This window comes from Urocitellus parryii, chromosome 5 (assembly GCF_045843805.1).
Source record: "Urocitellus parryii isolate mUroPar1 chromosome 5, mUroPar1.hap1, whole genome shotgun sequence".
In the NCBI taxonomy this organism is placed as follows: domain Eukaryota; kingdom Metazoa; phylum Chordata; class Mammalia; order Rodentia; family Sciuridae; genus Urocitellus; species Urocitellus parryii.
In genome coordinates this window covers 119809084-119832491 of record NC_135535.1, presented here as the reverse complement: position 1 = coordinate 119832491, position 23408 = coordinate 119809084, and the positions used below count along the sequence as shown (strand labels likewise).

At 40.5% G+C, this 23408-nt stretch overlaps 1 protein-coding gene across 4 annotated transcripts in view; it reads right to left on the bottom strand.

Annotated features, from left to right (window-relative positions):
* Nucleotides 1-4793: 4793 nt before the first annotated feature.
* The window catches only part of Cecr2 (CECR2 histone acetyl-lysine reader), a 148945-nt gene continuing 130330 nt past the window's right edge, over nucleotides 4794-23408 (bottom strand). For 3 of the 4 annotated variants that reach the window (XM_026413859.2, XM_026413860.2, XM_026413862.2), the window contains 11 exons: nucleotides 18072-18225; nucleotides 16482-16611; nucleotides 15321-15358; nucleotides 15146-15237; nucleotides 14818-14944; nucleotides 13498-13886; nucleotides 12558-12686; nucleotides 11534-12380; nucleotides 8010-9432; nucleotides 6596-6707; nucleotides 4794-5292 (listed from right to left, as the gene is read on the bottom strand). In XM_026413859.2, the coding sequence (XP_026269644.1) occupies nucleotides 5287-5292; nucleotides 6596-6707; nucleotides 8010-9432; nucleotides 11534-12380; nucleotides 12558-12686; nucleotides 13498-13886; nucleotides 14818-14944; nucleotides 15146-15237; nucleotides 15321-15358; nucleotides 16482-16611; nucleotides 18072-18225 (3447 nt within the window). In that variant the 3' untranslated portion in view covers nucleotides 4794-5286. The remainder of the gene's footprint in view (nucleotides 5293-6595; nucleotides 6708-8009; nucleotides 9433-11533; nucleotides 12381-12557; nucleotides 12687-13497; nucleotides 13887-14817; nucleotides 14945-15145; nucleotides 15238-15320; nucleotides 15359-16481; nucleotides 16612-18071; nucleotides 18226-23408) is intronic. The other variant, XM_026413861.2, reaches the window with a different exon arrangement.

The following is a 23408-nucleotide window of genomic DNA, read 5'->3' as shown; positions in this document are numbered from 1 at the left end:
TATTAAAATTTTGAATCCTAGTTGACTAGCTAAAACTGTCAACAATTTCTGGCTTTCTTTGGAGGAATTTATGTCATGGCAGGAGGAATTCCACTAGAGAATACAAAAGTAGAAAAGCAAAGTTTACATGTGTTTTAAGGGTGTAACACTCATGTGCAGGGGGAATAGAGGTGTTCAGGGCGTCTCAGCCAGTGATGAGCCGGACTGGACTCTAGATAAAGTGGCATGGAAGTGAACAGAGCCAGGCCAGAGGAAAAGTTCCACCTGCCCTGCTCTTCCAACGCAGAGAGAAACATTAAGAATATCAAGTGAGATTAAAGAAATTGATCAACATCATATGTCAGATGTGGGACTTCCTAATGACTTCAAGGCTGAAATTTTTGTTTCAAAAATTATGAGAGATGCAACTCCTTAGTTAGAAAATATGGTTACTTCCTTTCTCTGCACCTGCCCCCCAGCAGAAAGCCTCCCATAAACTGGAAAAATAAAACAAACTGGGCAAATATAAAAGCATCTGCTTACTCATGCTGGTAGCTCCCACTTCTGGCCACTTATAGTTCCCTGAGGGCTTCAGGCTAGAGCTGCTCATTGGCTCCCCATTATCAAGTCAAATCTGTTGCTCCCTTCCTTCACCCCTAATTCTGTAAGGAGAGGGTGATGTGAGGATGGTGTGTGAAAGCACCTAGTGGATGTTTATAGAACCAGCTCCAATAAGCATTTTTGTTCCTGAGGTGGTTTGGAAATTTTCAGGTGGTTTTACTATTGTTTTGAAGCTCTGTGCAGAGAATGCACCACTATCACCTACAGTGGGCCCACTCCCACACCCAATCTGTTCTTGGATTCTTAACGAATCAGAATTGAGATGTAGGACAGCACTGTGGAGTGATGGCATTGTGGCCTGATTCAAACCTCTGTCATGATAGGAGTCTGAATTTGTCCTGATGATAAAAGTGACACATGGACACACACCAGAGCTTTGCTATTTTAAGAATGTACTTTATACAAAATAACCAGTTCATATGGAAATAAATCTACAGACCTCCAAGGATCAAAAAGCTTTTTAAAAAGTTCCTTTAAAAAATTATCCAACACACAATATTGAACTAACTATTGAGGTAAATGTCGCTCTCAGTCAAACAGGGAATCAATCAGCAGACCACGACAAAATATACACAATATAAAAATAAATAGCATTCCCCTTTCCAGTACTGGCCAGGGAAGTTCACACGGCTTTCGCTTTCACAGTGGGAGCAAAGACTGCCCGACACTGTGCAGCAGGCTGGTGGAGCCTGGACGGGACTCCCAGGCATGTGAGTGAGGTACCCAAGACCCCGCTGGGGAAAAGAAGGGGCCACAGTCTACTGATGAGAGGTCAGTATTTGAATAACTTACTCAATATCCACACCCCTGTTCCCAACCCACCCAACCCTTTCAAAAACACATGCAGAACAATTGCTGGTTATCAGGCATTTCTACTTAAGAGTTAAGTGAGAACAAGAGAAAGAGACCAGGTAAAAAGTCCCTCCATGTGTGTCTAGCACAGAGAGGATTCAACATCCAGCCAGGAGACAAAGCTTGTGTCACAGTTCACTGAGAGAGAGGGGATGCAGCAAAGTTCACCCCAATTCAGCTTTCCCAAAGGGATAGAAAGGTAAGGCTCAGAGTCCTACAGCGGAATGGTGGAGTCCAACCCACTGAAACAAGAAAGGGGAGCCAGTCTTCTCACCTAGCAAGTCTCAATTACATCTGTAGTTCCTAAGCAGTGATGCAAGCCCAGGAATAAACACCCCCACATGCACAACCCAAATTCTAACATCCTGGCAGAATCTGTCAAACAAAGAGCTATGTGCTGAGACATCATATCCTGGAAACATCCAAGACTGAACTCTACACTGATACATGAAACTGATTCCCACAATGGGAGTCCATGAAGAATCTGGCCAAGGGGTGAACTAAGAGAGAAACACAGAAGGGGAAATCATGCTAGCAAACCAGATGGCTTGCATTTCTTGAAAAATCGAGTTTCTTGGAAACATGCCAGGAATCTGACATGAAATTATCCTCGCCTTCGGACTCTAAATTGAGGCTTCCTGTGAAATTTCAAATTAGGTCTTAAAAGCAGTATATTATTTGCAGAAATGGTAATAACAACATGTCAGAAAAACAACACAGGATAATGATACCAAATGGTTAGTCACAAGAAGCACTTTCAAGGGAATGGCTAGAGTAAACTGACACTTAAAGCTGAGCTCAGACTGAATGTAGACTAAAGGCCTTAAGGTTTTCCACAAACTTTAATAAAACAAAATCATACATAACCCAGAAACCTTACAAAGGCCCTAATTTTCTTTCTGGATCTTTTATTTCTCTTAGGCCTTGGAGAAACAGTTTGTAACTTAAAAACAAGCCTAATAAAGTTAAGTCATGAGGGTTAAACAGGAGCAAGGGTATTTCTAATTATCCATAGGTCTCAGATATGCTCTCCTGAAGACCACTGAGAGTAGTCACACTGACAAGGTGACAGTGGCCTACCAGGTGAAGTGTCCAAGCCTAGAGTAAACCTTTTAGGACACCCATACACATGTCTTTCTAACTATTACACATCATATAACCATCATTTCCCTATTTGAAAAGATGGCAAATGTATTTGCATCTGTTTTAAGACATTGCATCTGCTTAAGACACTTGGAAAGTGAAGTGCTAGAGGAGGAAGAAAGGCGAGAACAAAAGATCCTGCTTGCGGGTGAGTTGATGAGGAGTTCACAGCAGCTCAGTCATGTGTTTTCCCACAGTCTGGCAGTTGTGGGCAGCTTTCAGCAGATCTGCATTTCAGAAACCTGTAAAAGCTGGGAACATACCAGATAAGGGATGAAGCACTTGGCCCTGTAATGTACAACCAATTTCCACATAGGATGCAACAAGGCTGACCATTTCACTGATGCTCTTGTTCACAGTGTTATAATTCAATACAGTAGTTCAATTTCTATAGCCCTTCCTTAAATTCTTAAATTCTCTCATCTCTAAAAAAGAAAGGAGATTAAAAGGTTTTACTACAGACACCCTCCCCCACACTGTTCACAGCATCTCTCTAGTAACAGGTATTTGGAAGTGGGGGAAGGAGGAGGATGGTCACCTCAAGCAGCATGCTTAACACAGTGGCAGAGGCCCTATAGTGACCACAATCCTAAAGAGAAGTCAGAATGCTCTGAGCCCAGACCAGGCCTAACCAGGCCCACACCAATTAATAATCCACCTTCCTGCTTTTGCAAACACAGAAACTGAAGTCGTAATTTTTTGACCATGTTAGCTTACATAAGCTCAAGGACAGATTGAAGCCCATCCACATATCTTCTAACTTCTTGACTCTTCTTAGTGCTAGATTTCTGATAAGTATAAGGATCAAATTAGAACTCAACCTCATGATGCAATCAATCCACTTGCAAACATACCACAGTTAAACTGAAAGTCTGTTAAAGAAAAGTTGGTGTTTTTTTGCATCATATATCAGAGGCATCTGTGTTCTTTCCCCTCGCACCCTCAACTCTGCCTAAGCCCTAATCAACAACACCAGCTTAGTTCACTTACTGATATGAATTTCCATTCTACTACTAGGTGTCTTCGGTTCAGTCTCTTTAACCTGAATGTTTCCAATCTGTTTCCTTTCCCTCTGAGCACACTGTTTAGCAAACTATAAATACTACAGTTTTATCAAAGATGCTGAAACTGAAGGGAAAGGCTCTACTGACTCCACCCACAAGTGAATACATAAGAAACTAGGACAGATTAATATTTTATGAAGACTCTTCTATTATCCTCAAAGAATGCTTAAATTATGCTATTCTTTACAAAGACCTGTAATTTCAGGGTGTTTTCTTAGTTTTTTTCTTTATGGGATATTTATGGGTCCTAACTTTGGTGACATCTCAGCTAACATAAAATACACAATGCTAAACACGAGAAATCCAGTGTAACTCCTAAAACTGTAATAAAAGTAATTTAATACTGTAAAATTGTTTCCTACCTCAGATAACAACAAATGATTTCCAAGAACTTGTCCTTGATAGCTATTTAAAATCACAATGGCTGATTTTACTATGATTCATTTAAAAGGAGTAAAAACTATATATACTGAAATATTCCTAAATTCAAACTGTAACACTATAGAATACATATTCTCTATTCAGACCTGTGCAATTTCTTTATTGAGACTAACATTTACAAACCTGAGTAGTCACTTTCACAAAACGTGATTTGTGCCAGAAAGCTTGTGTAATGCCTTCTAGATCACAGCCCGACAAGCCTGTGAAGATGTTCATTTGTCTTCTAATGAGTAAAGCACTCTAGTGATCCCAATTCCTGATACTGGTTTGCAACTATCTTGTAGGGCTGGAGGCAAATCAGGAAGGGACACCATTTTCCCAAGGCCAAGACTTGGGCCACCAGAGTGAAAGGAGCCTGTCGTCTTGGTTGAAGCTTCCGGTGGGCCACAGGAGAGCACTCTGCCCCCAAACTAAAAAAGGAACAATAAGGAGGACAGGTACAACTACACTCTCTGAGGTTGACTGGAAGGAAGGTCTTCAGTTGTGAAGGGCCAGTCAGCCACCATGGAAACAGTTATTGACATATGACAAGTTGAAGCCTTTCCTACCCTCTTCTCCAGCTCCCCAAAGCATTGTGTGTGACATGATTGTAAACAGACAGAGACCACTCCAGTGCTGTAAGCCCACCAGTTAGGACTTCCATTTCTTTCACATTCCCACCCACCCTACCCACTTTATGTACAATACATTCACCAACAAAAATTATTTTAAAAGGCAACATGAAAATTTTGTAAACTGGACCCAGCTCTGAAAACATTAATACTACAAGTAGTCCCTTCCTCAATATATACCTGAGATTAGCTGCTCACGAAAGTTTAAAAGCACCACTCTGTTATTTTGTATGCCCCCCACCCAAGTTTAAAGTGATTTTCCCTGAAGGACAGTCTCAGAATTTGGAGAAGTCAGCATGAACTCCAGGTTCACTTGATCTTCCTGACTGTCAGGCAGCTGTGCAAGTGATCCCTGACCCAGCACCTCTGCAAGCTCTTTGTCAGTCATCTATGGAGTGACGATACTTCTAAGGCCCAGGAATGGCTCCAGCTCTTGGTGGCAAGGTGTAATTCACTGTGAAGGGGCAGAGCAGGGTGACTGGGATAGAGATGGGCAAGGATCATTTCCCCAAATCCTCCATGTTCTGTCTTCATGTGCAGCTTTTCACTTCCTTGGGGGCAATTTCCTCCTAGGACTAGCTCTGAGAGGAATAGAATAAAGACATTTATAAGAAAAAAATTTTAAATTTTATCAATTGTCTAAGAAAATTAAACATATCAAAGAATTGTATGTGCTTGCCTACACATCTACAGAGGGTTGACTTTCAGGTACTAGATCTCTGATTTGGACCTGAGCCCCTATACTTAGAAGCTATAGAACTTTGTGCATACTAGAAGGTGCTACTACAGCTGCTCAGTTTCTTTATGGGGCCACAGATTAAGATTGAGATAGTTTTTGCACACACAAACTCTCAGCAGTGTGTGAGAGAGAAGCAGCACTCAAAGGCAGCCACAATTATTCCAAACCTGACTGACCAGTCTCACACAAAGGAATAGGTGGGAAGGATTAAACAAACAAGCAATTTTTGGCAAAAGAAATGTGGGAAGGCAGTGTGGAAAAATTGATACTCCTTAAATAAATACTCCTTAAACAGCTGGTTACCACACAAGATTATGAAAGAGGGGTATGTGGAAATAGTAGATAAGCAACATCTGAGGACTCTGTTGCCGATCTTCCCCAAAGCCAAGGACTGGGATCAGGGCCTGAGTGATTTGTTTCACCTGGCTGCCTATAGTAAATGAAGTAACAAGACACATTAAAATATTTTCACAGGAGCGGGGTGTAGTGGCACATGCCTGTAATTCTAACAGCTTGGGAGGCTAAAGCAGGAGGATTGCTCGAATTCAGAGCCAGCCTTATTGGCTACTTCACGACGCCCTAAGCAACTCATCAAGACCCTAAGTGCCCCTGGGTTCAATCCTTGGTATCAAAAAACAAAACAAAACAACACAACACTCAGGGACTGGGAATACAAATCAGTGTTAGAATGCTTTTCTAACTGTGGGAGGCCCTGGGTTCTATTATCAACATGGCAAAAAGGAAATAATTTTTAAAAACGCAGTCTCAGAATGGCAATGAGACCATGTGCAGATTGAGGATCCTTAATATGAAAGGCTCTAAGCTCCAAAGTTTTTGTTTTGTTTTTGCAGTGTGTGCTAGGGAGCAAACCCAAACTTTGCACATGATAAGCAAGCGCTATCACTGAGCTATATGCCCAGGCTGAAATTAAAAAGAAAATGGACATAATGCTGAAAGTTTTATATTTTGGAGCACCTTGGATTAGTCATGCTTAACTGGTAAACCCTATGCAAATATTCCAAAATCTGAAAAACTCTGAACTTGGGACTTTGGGTCCCAAGCATTTTGCAGAAGGAATATGAAAGTCATATATTTTTCCCACATTTTGAGGAATAAGAAAAGCTCTAAATTTTGGTGATTCTTACCTGATCCAGAGGAAGTGTTGGGGGCTTATGTGGTGGCAGCTGTTCTGGTGATGCTGCTGGTGCTGGGGTCTTTGGGAATGAGGACTGCGACTGGATTGGATGTATGTGCATTCTGTAGCCACAGGAAAAGAACAGGTAAAAATTAATGAAGATGTATTAATTACAAAGGAAAACATACTTTAATCATGAAGGGATGGCCTAATTATCCAGGTGATCCAGCTTGGAACCATCAATAATGGGACAAAATGACATTATATATATCTGAGCATAACATAATATAAGTACACCCATCTGAAGCATATTCCTGACAAAAGTGATTCATCCTTTTTTTTTTTTTTGGTACCAGGGATTGAACTCAGGGGCACTTGGCCACTAAGCCACATCCCAGCCCTATTTTGTATTTTATTTAGAGACAGGGTCTCACTGAGTTGCTTAGTGCCTCAGCATTGCTAAGGCTGGCTTTGAACTTGTGATCCTCCTGCCTCAGTCTCCTGAGCCACTAAGATTACAGGTATATGCCACTGCACCAGGATCCAAGGAAAAAATTTCTAAGGTCTACATTATTTAACAAGATATCCCTCTTTGTAGACTTCTTCACACACAAGCTATGTGATTAATCTTTTTTTTTTTTTAATATTTGTTTATTTAGTTAGTTTTTGGCGGACACAACATCTTTGTTTGTATGTGGTGCTGAGGATCGAACCCAGGCCCCAGGCACGCCAGGCGAGCGCCCTACTGCTTGAGCCACATCCCCAGCCCTGTGATTAATCTTAAAAAAGGAAATACTGACTTGAATCCAGAATCTGGGACACATTACACAAGGCCTGGACTCTTTGAAAAACAAAACAAAGACAGCATGATCGTCATATATTAAGAAACCAAACATAGATACATAAGCCTTGGTTGGATCCTGGTTCAGAAACACATCAAAACAAAATAAGATGTATAAAGCAAATATGGCAAAATGTGAATAGGGAGAGAGGGTGTGATGATAAGAAGATGGTTGGGGAGAGGGGCACACTGGTTTTTAAGTTGAAAGGTACTAGTTTAATAACTATACTTCATAACTTCAAGTGCCCATATTTTATATATCATTATTTTGAAACGTTCCCAGATGGCATATCACCTTACTGAGCCGTCCTGCAACTCCTGTTGGGGTTTAAACCAAAGACTTCACAAATAGCAGGCAACTCTCTATTACTGAGCTACATCCCCAGCCCTCAATGGGTCTTAAAAGTGGTACCCATACAAATATATTGAGGAAGTCTTAGGAGAGAGTATCTGACTTGTTTCAATTATGGATAGACCTGGAACTTTAACATTAACATCACACATGCTTGACTTCCTCTGACAGGCATAGTTTAATATTTGTTATTCTTTTAGAGAATAAGAAAAACATTCAACACATTCTTACCCTGATGGTCTGTACATTTCCTGGAAGGATCCTCTTATTCCACTTCCAGTGCCAATCTGTTCCATCATTACTGCTTGAAAGTGGCCCAGGCCCTCTTCCTGGCAGCGATAGAGAGAACCCTCTTGAGAGAGGCCATTAGGCTGGGCAGCCCCTGGATGGTGGGGTGGGTGAGCACCCACAGGAGAATATGGCCTGGGTTGAAAATGACTGGTTGGCCGCTGTGGTGTATAAGAAGGCCCCGTTTGTAGCATCACACCATGAGGTGGGAAAGGAGGTGAACCAAATCCCATCCCTGAACTCAGAGGTGTAGGAGGAGTTCCATAAATATATTCGTTGGCTGACAAAGAACTCTGTAGCTTGGTAGCTGCATTATGGTTGTCCAGATCTAAAAACTCTTTGGGACTCTCAGGCCTCTCCATAGATTCATCAAGCTTTTCTTCCTCTGGACCAGGATTCTGTCTGTCAGGTGGGACAACTTTAGCAGCCACTGCATCCATTCGAGTTGGGGAAGTTAAGGCAGCACTCAGTGTCTCACAGCTTTGCAGATTAGCCATGGAATTTTTATCTGAGAAAAGGGGCCGTGGGTGAGGGGCATGACTTGCTGGGGGGCCACCTGGGCTTCCCTGAGGGTGGAGGGGTCTCTGCCAATCAGAAAAGCCCTGTGGACAAGTGTAATAAGGAGTTCGCTGGTAATGATGGTAAGAAGGCTGTGGAGGTGGTGGTTGGTAGGAATACCTCATTCCCTGGGGAGGGCGATATCGGGGAAAGATCCCAGGGTGAGGATTGTTAGACTGAAAGGCCCTGGGAGAGAAATGCTGAGGATGTGATACCGAGGATTTCCCTCCCATCATAGGGCCCAAGGCTTGCAGGCTTGGATTGATGTGGTAATGTGCAGCTGAATTAGAGTATTCCAGGCCAGGCATGTACAAGGAAGAAAACTGGCTTACAGGGCTTGTCATCAAACTGGGGTCTGCACATGGAGGTGTAGTTGCATTCTGTCCTGTGCAGGGCATGGTCTCCTGCAATGTTTTGCCTCTGGGGCAGAGTGGTTTTTCTGATCCATTACCACCAAGGCCCTTTCCCTCTGATCCACAAGGAGATGCTTCACCAATGACTCCATTTTCAGGAAGAACCCCTCTGTCGGCCATTGTGGAGAGGTCTCTCATACAGCCTTGGGCAGCTGGGCTGGCATAGCTGCTGTCTGAGGTCCAGGTATTCTTGCCCTTTGCTGTTTTACAGTTGTTTGCAGATTCCAATGTGTCATTTTTGAGCTCTGTGGCCTCTGTTTCCCTTTCTCTTGGTGAGCTCTGTCTGGTGCAGTCGGCCTGCAGGGGAGGTGTAGGTTGAGGTAGCTGTTTGAGGTATACCCCCTCTGAAGCACCAACACTTGCTGGTTTCTCTTCAAGTCCAGGCAAAGCTTCTCCTGGGGGGAAAAACAAAAAGGAGAACAAAGTAACTAAATAGCTGCAATGACAATACGAATGGAGGTAGTAATAAAAAGTATGCAAAATAAGGAAGATCAGGGTTGAGGTGAGGACAGCAATTCAAGCCTCAGCTAGCTAGCATTAGTCCCTGGAAAAGGTCAGGATATCGGGGATCTATATGCTCCCTTTCATGGACTTACAGGTAGAATCTAATATTAAGGTATACCCCACATCACAGGCACATTACTGAGAGAATATGGAGCTTACAGACTCCAGGCAGATGTATGTGAACTATAGAAGGAGAACGTGGTAATCATTAGAATGGGTACCCAGGTGAGAGGCTCTAGAAATTGACACAATGTAAAGGTCCAATGCATGAGATACCCAGTGCTCAAACAAAAGGTGGAGCATGCTGAGCACACTCTGAGCAACAACCCCATCCCTTTTTTTGAAGTCTTGAAACAAGAGGCCCACACCAAAAAACTCGAAAGACATTCTTTGAATATTAGAGAAATTGAATAAATTCAATCAAATTAGTCTTGAATGCTCGATTATACCCCAAATTGTTCACCTCAGTATGGTAGCAAACCATTAACATGATGAATAACAGAGGTACTTTGTTTTTATACATACACACATACATATCAGATCATAATATTTCTAGGAAAGAGTTGTTGTCCAAGCAAGATCAAAATCTGATTCTAAAAAATAAACTTTTAAAGGACAAGATGAAAGATTCATAATGACTTTTTTTTTGGATTTGTACTAGGGATTGAACTCAGGGGCACTCAACCACTGAGCCACATCCCCAGCCCTATTTTACTTATTATCTTTATTTAGAGAAAGGGTCCGAGTTGCTTAGCACCTTGCCATTGCTGAGGCTGGCACTGAATTTGTGATGCTCCTGTCTCAACCTCCTGAGCTGCGGGGATTACAGGCCTGTGTCCCTGCACCCATCTCATAATGACTGTGTGTGTATTGGGGAGGGAGTGGGGTGGGTGCTGGGGACTGAACCCAGGGCCTTATGTATGCAAGGCAAGCACTCTACCAACTGAGCTATATTCCCAGCAGCATAGTGACTTATAAAGAACCACTAAGATGTCTAAGGCTATCAGTAAACTAAAGCTGGCCTTAAGGAAAAAAGATACAAACCGAGCAACAAAATTAAAAAATTAAACTTTTTATTAAAACAAAGCTCAGCAACTAGTGGACAGACTTTTATCTAAAGTGTCATGAATGATACTATTTCAAACCTTTGACTTGCAGACACACCTGAAACCCGTATTAGAAAATTCTTCTGTAGCTATTCACAAAGTGGACCTTTTCTAGAAGGAAATGCTCAAAGTTAAGTTTGAGTCCCATGAACTTTTCATCAGCTTTTATGAATGTTCAAGTATCTCCACCCTCTATTCACATCTGAAGAAAATTACAAAAATGTATACTACACTTCTATCCTCGAAGTCAGCATTAAGTACACAAAGAATTCTTTTTAACTTTTCTTCTCTAGTTTACTCTTTATTTCTCTTAAATGGCATTTCTAAGAAACTGTTTCAAGCTTTGCTAGAACTCACTGTGCTTCATTTTTACTACATACAGGCATGTATCTAAGGAGAGGATAGAAATGATTAGACACTGAAACTTATTTCATAATGGTGACTTTCCAGATAGTTTTTTTGAAAGATATGAGAGATGGAGTGGTTAACAGGAAGAATGTTTATCTAGCCTTGTCAGGGTTCAAATCTTTATCACTTAAGACAGCAAATAATCTAGTATTTCTGTGAATTAAATTTTCCATCTATAAAAATAAGGATATTAATAGTAGATATTACAAAGGCTTTTTCTGAGAATTAAATGATTACAAACCAAAGTCTCAAAAAGAATGTCACACAGGAAGCACCTATAAGTGTGATAATTATTATTATCATGCTGAGATTTTCAGACCAAAAGGAATACTATGATTGGTTCAAACTTAAGTAGCTCAGGAAAGAGACTGGAAATGTGTTTACATATGGTTTCACATTGTGTGTGAAAAGATTACTCATAATTTATATACAGCTTAAAAACCCAAAAGTCAGATAAACGTAACAATATATACATTACCTTGGTCATTCTCAGGCTTTTGTGTTTCATTGCTATCCTGTATCCTCCCAGGGTTGCCCAAGGCAGGTTTGGGGGCTGACAAGCTTACTGATGCTGAATGAGCTACCTGTGGAAAAGGGCCAGGTACTTGGGAGGGAGTGGGTTGACAGGGGTTGTAAGGCACACCTGGTGGGCAGACACGGGAGGACAGCTGCTGCATGGCGATCATCTCAGGGCTGTCCATCATAGAGTCCCCTCCTTGCATCCCACGCAGGGCCTGGGAGGGCCCTCCAAATAGAGAACTTGGTGCTGGGGTTGGAGGTGGCTGCAACCTATGACCAGTGGACTTACAAGGTGGTCGCATATATCCTGAAGAAGGAACACCATGAGGTAGAAAGCTTGATTGCTTAGTCCACTGGTTTTGGGGTATAGATGGTCTCATTACTCGGGAATCCATCATGTGACCAAGAGCGTGAGGCTGGTGAGTGGGTCCTGGCCCGAGATGGGGCTTCTCATCTGGCCCCAAAGGTCCTGGATTTGTAGTACCATGGTTCCCATTCCAGACGGCAGAGTGTATGCGATTCAGGTACTTGTAGGATCGATACATGTGACTGGGAGGAATTTCTGAACTCTCAGCAAAGTCTGCTGGTCGGGTTGGAGCTCCACCATGCCTGGGAGGAATAAATCCTGGCTGGAATGAAGCTGGAGGATACATGTTTCCATCCTGACTAGGGCCACTCATCTGTCCAAGCTGCAAGGAGGCGGGATGTGATCCCATGTTAGAAAGGTGTGTTAGCCCCCCACATATCTGCTTATCTTCTGGAGTGCCAAGCTGGGGTCCTCGGTGGTTACTAATTCCAACTGGAGGCTGGCAACAGAAAAAATAAAGTGAGCAAAGTTAACCAGTCCCTTGTAACATGCTTCACCTATAGAGACAGTCTCTTCTGCACAGAAGATAATTAATTAAATTTAACCCGAGAAGACACTATTTCTGAAACATGCTGTGGGACCCATAGCAGCTCTGGTTTCTGAGGTGACTCCTTACCTGCATGGTAAAGGGCTGATGCTGCTGCATGGGCTCTCCTGGGTGTGCTTCTGGGACTCGAGAGGGACCATAGAAGGTGTTGGGCTCTGATCCTTGAAGAGGGCCAAATGCTCCTGGTACTGCTGGCCTCTGGAGGCAGTGAGCAAAGGGAGGGAAGAAAAAATAGACAAGGACATTAGACACAGAGCAAGGAGTTCCCTAAAGTTTGCTAGTGTATATACTCCCCTAGACTGAACTAGCTCCTAACCCTAAAGCAGGTTCCCTCTTCAACAGAGTAAAATTAAAATGGTGTCTCTTGCTAGGTATTCATGCCTATTAATGTCAGTTACTTGGGAAGGTGAGGCAGGAGGATCACAAGTTTGAGGCCAGCTGGGATAACTTGGTAAGACCCTGTTTCAAAACTCAAAAAGGGCTGGGGATATAGCTTAGAGGTAGAATGCCCCCAGGTGCAATCCTCAGTGCCACAAAACAAAAACAAAATGTTATTTTACCATCTTTTAAAATTACATCCTTTTTGCCCCTGTACAGAGCCTTTTTACCTATTTCATCCCCCATTGCACCCCGTCATAAGATTTTAACATCTCAGATACACTGCATAACCTTTCTCCCTCCATCCTTCTGTCTCTTCCATGGAGTCTTCCTATGTTGCCCAGGCTGGTCTTGAACTCCTGGGTTCAAACAATCCTCTTGCTTCAGCCTCCTAGTAGCTGGGAAAACAGGCATATACCACCATGTCTAGTCTTTTTAAAATCTGTTTTTGCTCACACTGAGAATATGTGATTCAAATGACTAAAAAGAGAAGAGGATTTGAAAGAAATTCAATGGGGCAGGGCGGGGGAGATCATCCATATAATTACTTTGTAAGAAGTGTGAAAGCCCATACTTTCCCATGAGTTCACTAGCTTGGAGAAATCATCAGAAAAGTTTAGCTCTTCCTTACCATTTGGTTTAAAAGAGGTGCCTGGCTGGGCATCCCACCACAGTGCAGAGGACGGGAAAAACCTCGGCCATTTGAAGTGCCCACTTCTCGAGGGGGCTGAGTAGAGCTGCTGCTCTGATCATCCCCTGAAGAAGAAGCTCGGCGTGCAGGGGGCAATGATTTTCCTCCATTTTCCATGGGCTGCTGCTTCCTGCTGGGCCCTTCAGAGTCCCTAGAGCGGGTCCAAATATGGCTTCCACTATTACGACCAGACCGACTCCGTCTCTTCTCCCGCTTTTCATCCTCTCGGATCCAAAATTCTTCATCCGTGTCTCCATCTTCTCCAGGAAAATGTTTCATCATTGCCCGATGGAAACATCTCTCTAAATTATCAGACATCTTGGTGTACTCTATAAGGAACAGATGAGGACTAACTACCACGTATAGATTTTATAGGTCACAAAAGATAATTCTTGGGGTGGGGATGTGGCTCAAGTGGTAGTGCGCTTGCCTGGCATGCGCGGGGCACTGGGTTCAACCCTCAGCACCACATACAAATAAAATAAAGATGTAGTGTCCATCGAAAACTAAAAAAAAAAAAAATTACATCTTAAAAAAAAAAGAGAGATAATTCTTCCACTAACAATAAAAACTGCAACGATTTGTTCCAACTAATTTTGGGGGCATATTCTGTAGAGCTATGACCAGAAGATGAGTAAGAGATGGCTTCTACCCATAAAAAGCTCAAAGTTGTATGGCTAATTACTTCAAACCATTGAAAATTTAATTTTTAAAGCTAAATTACTCAACTCATTAAATACAATCACTGAATCTTTTAAAAAAAAAAAAAAAAAAAACTCTGGTATTCTTAATTAATTCATCAATAACCCAGTTTGAGTACCTGGAGCCATTTATTCTTTAGTATTAAATAGGTGCTATGCTGACTTCTCAAAATGACTTAAAAATGACAAGCTGGGGTGTAGCTCATTGGTTAGAGTATGTGTCTAACATGTAAGAGGACCACATGCACAGGTTCCAACCCCAGTGCTATCCCCGCCCTCCCCCCACCAACCCCTGAAAAAAGAATGGGCTCCATCTGTGCTGAAGAGGACTAGGTAAATCTAGACTAGTCTCTAGAATGAGAAACAACCCAAGGCCATCTACTCTCCTGCTGAGCTCTGCTGTCCTATGGGAGGAAAGAGAGCTCCTGACACATATAGTGGAAATGCTTGTAGTAGCCATAGCTTTTAGGAAATGTGCGTCTAACAGAAGAAGTTTTTAAATCTTATTATATAATGGCATAACAGATATGCACCTGGCACAGTTTTCTTACCCACTTACCACTATTCTCCCCATTATATTTTCGACAATTCCTGAACATTGTCTTCATGTCATTTACAAATTCATCCTTGGTACAGTACAAACCTCCATTCAATTTCTTCTCCATGCTTGAAATATCCATGGGGATCTAAAATAGAACAAGGAACTCTATTATAATCAACAACAACATATTATAGGAATAAACAACAACATGCTATAGTCCCTACAAGGCAAAAGAATAATGGCATTACAAGTTGTTCAAGAGCCTGGTGTATCTCCAACAACCCTGATCTTAAGAATGACAGGTAAGCAAACAAACAATAAAGTACAAGCAAGACACAGAGGCTACCTTTATAATCTGATAATAATTAGGAGCATAAGATTCATCCACGGGTTCCAAAAATGGCCAGGAATCCTTATGAGCCTTTACCACATCTAGAACTGAAAACCAAAGAAGAAAACTTGACTAATAACTCACAGCAAGACTTCCATCACAAACACTGTAGTTGAGAATGGGAACTAACCTTTATACATGGCAGTGAAGTCATCATCCAACTCAAAGCTGTAAATCATAAAATAAGACATTAGTATTCATTCTGACTACCTTCTCAACCTATCTTCAGTTTAACCATAGGCATAGCTAAATGCACTAAGATCTTGAATAGTCTCAACACTATTTATTTAATACAGATAACATTTGCTAAAAATAATATAAACATGGGAGATAATCCACCTTAGGAAAAAAGGGAATATCACTTATGTATAATATGATGTGGTATATGCAAATGATACAAAACTTTAAGATCCTACAATTTATTTAAGCAGGATTTATTCATGGCTCATAAATTTATTTGGGATCTAAATAATAATAATTAAAAAACATAGCAATGGGGCTGGGGATGTGGCTCAAGCGGTAGCGCGCTCGCCTGGCATGCGTGCGGCCCGGGTTCGATCCTCAGCACCACATACAAACAAAGATGTTGTGTCCACGATAACTAAAAAATAAATATATTAAAACAAACAAACAAACAAACAAACAAACAAAAAACATAGCAGAATGAGTTCATGAACACTATTCCTTTCCTTCTTGCATTTTTAGTTAAGGAATAAAGATATACAGTAACTAGGATAACTAAAGGAAGTTACTTTTTAAAAAAATCTATATATTTTAAGTTGTAGATGGATACAGTACCTTTATTTTACTTTTATGTGGTACCAGGGATCAAATCCAGTATCTCATGCATACTAGGCAAGCACTCTACTACTGAGCCACAACACCAGCCCAGAAGATATTATTCTCAAAAGTACAAACTTCTTTTCACATTTTCAAGAAACAATTGTATATAATAAATCATCAGTTATGATTTCATTAAGTTAATGAGTGGGGTACTAAGTTTTGTGCACAAGCATCTCTGTGCTTCTAGAGTATGACAGCAAAAAATCTAAGAAGGGCAAATGAGCATTAAGAGACATTCAGCATCTCCATTTGTGTGGCACGAGGAGTGCTGAAGTCAGGTCTGAGTTTCAGGCTGACCTTTGTCTCTTACTGTGTTTTCTGAACTTTGAAATGGTGATGCCATTGCCTACTAAACAGCTCAGTTTTAAATATTAAATGAAAGGAGGGCTTGCTTATTAGTAAGGTGCAGTGCCAAGTGACATCACTGATGTGATTATTAAATACTTACGGGTCCTTTGTCTTTTTTCCTTCCCTCATGGGAGAATTAGGGTCCAAATGGGAAAGTTCTGGGGGTAGCTCCTTGCCTTGAGCCAGCAGCCATGCCCTTTCTTCCCTGAGTTTTCTCCTCTTGGCTCGATCTACAAGGAATAGTCAAATGAGCGTATGTGCTCACTCTTCCTGACGCTCCCCATCCCACATCCCCACCTCAGATATGCACAGAGCAACCTCATTCACTTGACTTCAATGTCACATGTTCAGAGAATACTCATGATAATCTTATTTAAATGTTACTTCAATCATAGCACTCTTTATTCACAGATCTGGTTTATTTTTATTCAGACAGCTCACCACTACCTATTCCAGTTTGTGTGTATGTGTAGGGGCGTGTTTCCAGATTGAACCCAGGGGTGCTTAACCACTGAGCCACATCATCACCCCTTTTTCGAGACAGGGTCTCACTAAGTTGTTTAGAGCCTAGCTAAGCTGCTGGCTGGCTTTGATCTTGAGATCTTTTGCCTCTGCCTCCCGAGAATCACTGGAATTACAGGTATGCAACACTGCACCCAGCCATAGTTATCTGTTTTATTCTCTACCTTTTTCCTACTGGAACTGAAACTCTACAATAAGAATATCTTATTTCATTCATTACCATATACTTACAACAGTGCCACACAGAATGAGTTCGCAAAAAACATTTGTTTGTTAAAGAACAATCTCATTACACAGGTATTATTAATTTTTCAGATACAGAAACTAAACCACAATTGTGTACCTATAATAAGAACCTACTGAAAAAACAAGAGTCCCACTGAAATACATAATTAAACAAAAAGCATAATTATTAACTTGAAAAAATAAAATCTAGCAGCGGAAACAAAATATATTCAAGATCTCACAAGTAAGATATAATTACATAATATGTAAACAAGCTAAATTTATCGATTACACAAACTATGGGTTTTATAATAAAGCAATGAACTAGGTTGAGTGTCCCTGAGTTCAATCCCCAGTACCAAAAAAAAAAAGGGAAAAAACTCATATTTTACTTTTCATAGCCAAAATTGACCTGTTTTCATTGAAACACTGTTATCGAAAAAGTCAAATCCATATGCTATGCTATTTCATTTGAAACTACAATAGAAAAGAAAAATGGTGTCTGTATTCAATCAAGCCAAATGGTATATTATCACAATTTATCAGGTTCAGCTTATAAATCACAACTATTATCCAAGAAAACATCGAGAGATAGTTGTTTTCCTTTGCTATGCTGAACTATAAATGAAAGAAAACACTCATTACACCATGTCCTGTAGTGACTCTTAGAAAACTTTTTCTTAATAATATTAATATTCTAGACTTGAATAGTGCTATTATCTAAATAAAAATATTTGGAACCTTTCTGAAGCATATTTCACTCATATTATGAATTAGATATGTGAAATGTAAACACAACAGAATACAATTGACCTATTTAAACAGAAATGGCCAGAAATAGCTGAAATAAATGATGATCCGATCCCACCTTCATCTGATCTTGGCTGTAGGAGGGCTATTCCCACACAGGAACCTCTCCAGACAGCGAACAAGGGCTACACACCTTCCACTGCCTTGACCTTCTCCTCCAATTCCCGCTTCCTTTCCTCTTTCAACATCTGCTCCTGTTCCTTTTTCTGCACTGCAAGGAGAATCTGCCGTTCTTCCTCTTCCTCCTTGCGCTTCTGTTTTTCAATTCTGGTGAGCACAGGAGTCTCCTGTGAGGAGCCAATGAACATATCCAGTAAATTTTGAACAATAACACAAAGAAGTTCATCACTTCCTCAATTTATTGAATTCAATAAATACAAATAGATGTGTAATATTAGCTAAGGAATTTATATCAAATTCATTTAAAAGTTTATTATATTATCTATAAGATATATGAATGGGCATATAAACACACTAAAATGGTGGGGGCTGGGCTCAAGGGCACATGCTACTTCAGAGGCTGAGGTAGGTGGATCACATGTTCAAAGCTAGTCTCAGTAAAGTAATTAAGACTCAAGCATGGGTTCAAAAAATTATATGATTTGTAGTCTTTAGGAAATAATGTCATACACAATGTGATGGACAAGAGAAAAAAATTGAGAGACATTCCTCTAGATTTATTATTTGATGAAAGTACAATTTTAAAAAATATTTATTTATTTTAGTTGTAGTTGTACACAATACCTTTGTTTGTTTTTATGTGGTGCTGAGGATAGAACTCAGGGCTTTGCATGTGCTAGGCGAACGCTCTACTGCTGAGCCACAAACCAGCCCCATGAAAGTGCAATTTTTAAAAGCATCTTCAGCTAAGTATACTAAGGATGAAAGTTATTAGACAAAGTACGGGTTCACAATTTAAATGATTCATGATTTTTTTTTTTAAATCAGGGAATAAACAAACCCAGAGGCACTTAACCACTGAGCCACATCCCCGGACTTTTTTCTGTTTTATTTTTGAGACAGGTTCTCACTAAGCTGCTTAGGGGCTTGCTGAGTTGCTGAAGCTAGCTTTGAGCTCATGATCCACTGCTTCAAGCCTCCTGAGTTGCTGTGATTACAGGAGTGACTCACCACACCCAGCTTCATATGAAAAATTTGGAAGGTGGAGGTGAAGAGGGTTGCTGTTTTGCGTTATGATTCAAAAAAGAGACAAAGGGGCTTTATGCAGATATTCCTGAAAATTATTCAAAGGACTGGCTAGCATGTTTTCCAACCTAAGCAACATTAACATAAAGATTGCAAGTGGCCAATGGGAATGTGATTACCTAAGAAATCTAAAAGAAAAGGTAAACTAAGGAAAATAGGACCACTACTACTAATAATTTTATGAAAGTTTTACAATGTATATTTTCCAGTAAAACTAGTTCTGAACCATTCTATAGGCTAGAACACTGATGTTTATTTTCCATTTCTTTTCTCAACTTTTTTGCTAATATAAAAGCTAAACATTTTTCTTTTTTCAGTAATGCTATTGAAGAAGTCATGCCTACTGCCTGCTACAGAGAATACAAATTGCAGTGGTCTTGATGTGGTGGGAATAAAGAATGCAGAATGACGATGTACAAGTTACCATTCAACAATGAAACTATTTTTAAACAATATATTTTGTTTATGGTTCTTAAAACCACTTTAGATCCCAATTTGACTCAATTTGGGGGTTATGTTGTCTAGGTAGTGGACTTCTAAGCATCATTTTTATCACTCAAAATATTTGAGCCTGCCTTTAAGTTTATAAGGACAAAATTGGGAACGAACAGGAGAAGTTAAATTAAATCTGAATCACACACTTAACAGTGTGCTCATAAGGAAACTCAGTAGAAATAAATAACAACCATAAGCCTCCCAAATCATCATTATCCCACAACCAGAGGTGAAATTGACGATAATTCTGAAAACAGGGATGCTACTGACATTTGGCAAGGACTTTTTCTTTTGAACCAAAATGCCTCACTCATGCTAAGAAAACACTCTACCACTGAGCCACAATCCAGCCAAAGGACAATTCTTTTAAACAGATGATTGGTTACATCTCTCCTAAATACATGTCAGTGAAGCAGATTCCATCCTTTCCAACAACAATCTCCACCTCCCCCTTTTCCCAAATCCTTATATATGCCAACTCTTGATAACATTTTCACACAGCTGAGAACATATTAACCCAGAGTTACCAAGTCAAAAAAAAAGTATCTATAATGACCATACGTTAATTTATGCATACTTTGCCCTTCCCCGCAAGACTACAGATGAAAATATGTGAAATATTCTTTTCTTTCTTTTTTTTTTAAGTGGTGCTGGGGATTGAACCCAGGGCCTTGTGCATGTGAGGCAAGCACTCTATCAACTGAGCTATATCCCCCCCCCAAATATTCTTCTTTTAACCATTAGATGTATATAAAAAGATTTTGGGGCACGTGGGGGCTGGAATGGAACACAGGGCCTTACACATGCTAGGCTAGGCAAGGCAAGTGTTCTACCACTGAGCTGGATCCTAAGCCCCAGGATAAGGGCAAAGTTGCAAGTACAGTGCACCTGCCAATCATCAGCCTTCATCAGTTCAGTGAGGAACAGCCCTGTCTGAACTTGGGATTCAACCTTGGGGGTAGAGTTCTGATTCTTGTAGGCTATGGGTACCAGTCAAAGAAGCAATGCTTATCTTAAGTCATATACAAATGAAAGATCATAGATAAATTTTAATCTGCAGGGAGAAATTTGATGAAGCATTAGGAAAATAACACTCATAACTACTGAATAATGTTTTCTTCTCCTTTTATTAAACTGTAATTTTCCTCTGAATGAAATTCTGCAATATTTATTGCCCCGAAAAAACCCTAAATTTGTTTTTAACTGATCCATAAAAGCACAAAAATTGTATGTTAAGAGATTATTATGTGATATTTTAAAACATATATAGAGTATAATCAAGTTAAATTAATCTATCTCGTCATTCATCACTTCCTTATGGTAGGATTCAAAATTCTTTCCTTGAGCTTTTTCATACACATGGCATAAAATTCCTACTTCAAGTCACCCTACTGTGCAAGAGCACACCAGAACTCCCTGCCCTCTTAACTGTGACTCATTACCCACTTATCACTCTCTCCCCATTACCCCTCCCTTACCATATTCCCCAGAGATTGCTGCTCTTAAATCAAAGTCATGGTTATGGATCATTAACAAAAAAATTATGTAAAGATTACCTTCATCTGGTTATTTCTTTTCTTACTGGGGTGAAATTAACAAGCAAAATTAACCACTTTTAAACCCATTAAGTAGCCATTTCCCATTCCTCTCCCATAGTGCCTGGCAACCATCAACCAGCTTTATGTCTCTGTAGATTTCTTTACTTCTGGATAGTTCACATAAATATGACTACACAGTATGTGTCTGGTTATTTATTTTTAAAAATATATGTGCTAAACACACATGCTATAATAACTGAGTAATCTGAATTACAGCCTCTTAAAAAACAAACTTAAAGCTCCCTGAATGTCATTTCAAGGTGAGGTCAAAAACCTAAAGCTGGCGGGCATAGTGGCCCCATCCCAATGAGCCTGGAGGCAGAGGTCCTAAGCAACTTAGCAAGACCCTGTCTCAGAATAAAAAATAAAAAGAAATGGGGATGGGGCTCAGTGGTTAAGTGCCCTGCCCTTGTACATCTGTGGCCCCCTGCCTTACAGTGTTGACCCCTACCTCTATTGTTTAATCTACCTGTTCTCATATCACTTTCTGTAGAGTTCACCCCACCCAGCATTAGCGTGTCAGGTGAAAAACCCCTCTGCTTGACTGAATACCTCCCTCTGCCTCACATTTATTGTGCCCTTTTCTTTTTTAACATAATGTACAATTCTAGCAGTTTCCCAACATTTTACATAAAAGACATCATACACATCTGAAAAAAAAATCCATGTTGTGTACCAAAAGTCTGCTTTTAAATTTCTGTATTAATTTTTAGCACTCTGCCACTTAAAAGCAAAACTTATGCTAATGAAAACACCACTGGAGGACAGGATAGGACTCACTTTCTGAGGACACCAGTACAACAAAATGAGCAAAAACCAAACCAAAAAGCTAAACAGTGGGGAAAAAACAACCATATTGTCTTGCACTGGGATTTTCTTTTCAAAACAGAGGTCAGCTGCGAATGGGATAGGGGTTGGTGTTTAAATGTTCTATAGATAAGAAGCCTACTAGAATCAAGGGGGCATCTTAATGAGAAGCTAATTAGAAACACTACTTTGAAATCCTCTAAAGGATTATTAACCAGAATCTCTGGTTTAAGCAGTGCCCTGGCTCCCCTCCCCCAAGGCAGGCACTTAAGACTCACGGGCACCCTAGAGACTATACCACCACAAACAGCTCCCTGGCAACAACAAGGTCCAGAGCCTGCTGGCAAAAACACCCATGGCAGCAGCCTAATCCTGGGGTTCAGTGAGACAGTGGCCCTTCACCGATAGTTTCCCCAGGAGTCACAATTAAAAGACTTTTTGAGGCAATAAGATTAGACTCCTGGGTGACCAATGCCTGCATGCTTGAAAGGCCTGCAAATTTTCTGCTCTAAAATTAGACAAAAGCACAAAACACACCACCATTAAGGTGTTCTCCACATTAATGGCCCATATCAGACAGATATTAAAAAATCTCTATAATGCTGTGGTTTTCTGTTATCTCAAACTAAAGAGCAGAATATAAAAACAAACCCTGCCAAGAATAAAAGAAATATTGGTGCCTGATGCTGAACTTCTGCTTGCAGCCATGAAGAAGCATCAGTGGTATTCAGATTATAGATAATCTGAAGTGTGAACCAGGGCATGGAGGACTGCAGAGCATTGAAAGGCAAACAGAAAGGTACTTGCAAGAAATATTAATAAAAGGAGTGGAAATAGTGTAGATGAGCAAGATGACCTGGAAACCCACTGAAAATTGCAGCTAGATACCAACTACCAAAGGCCATTGCCAAACCAGTGACTCCTGAGAGAAAGAAGAAAGGGAAAATGAAGCCACTCAGTACAGAACTGTCACCCAGAGGTAATTAGATGGATGTTGATCCACTGATCTCCTGGCAAGAGGACACCTAAGAGCAAAGAGAAGTCAATAAAAAATTTACAAATTATCAGTTTTTCCCTTTTCTCAGCTCAAGGTATAATATATATAGTTAGTGATAGATTCTCTGTAATACAGCAAGGGAAAAAAAATCATTATGTGTATAGCAAGGTAAGGTATAGAGTAAAAGAACTGAATCCTACTGTAAAACTTAAGTATGCAAGGGAACAGTGACAAAGGGAGAATAAATGGTTACAAAGTAAAGAGAATGTGAGCAGGCCACAGCACCTAGTGTGGACTGTAGCAAACTCAAATTAGCAAACAATGCAGGCAGATCTTGAGATGGGACAGCAAGGTTCCTGTTAATGAT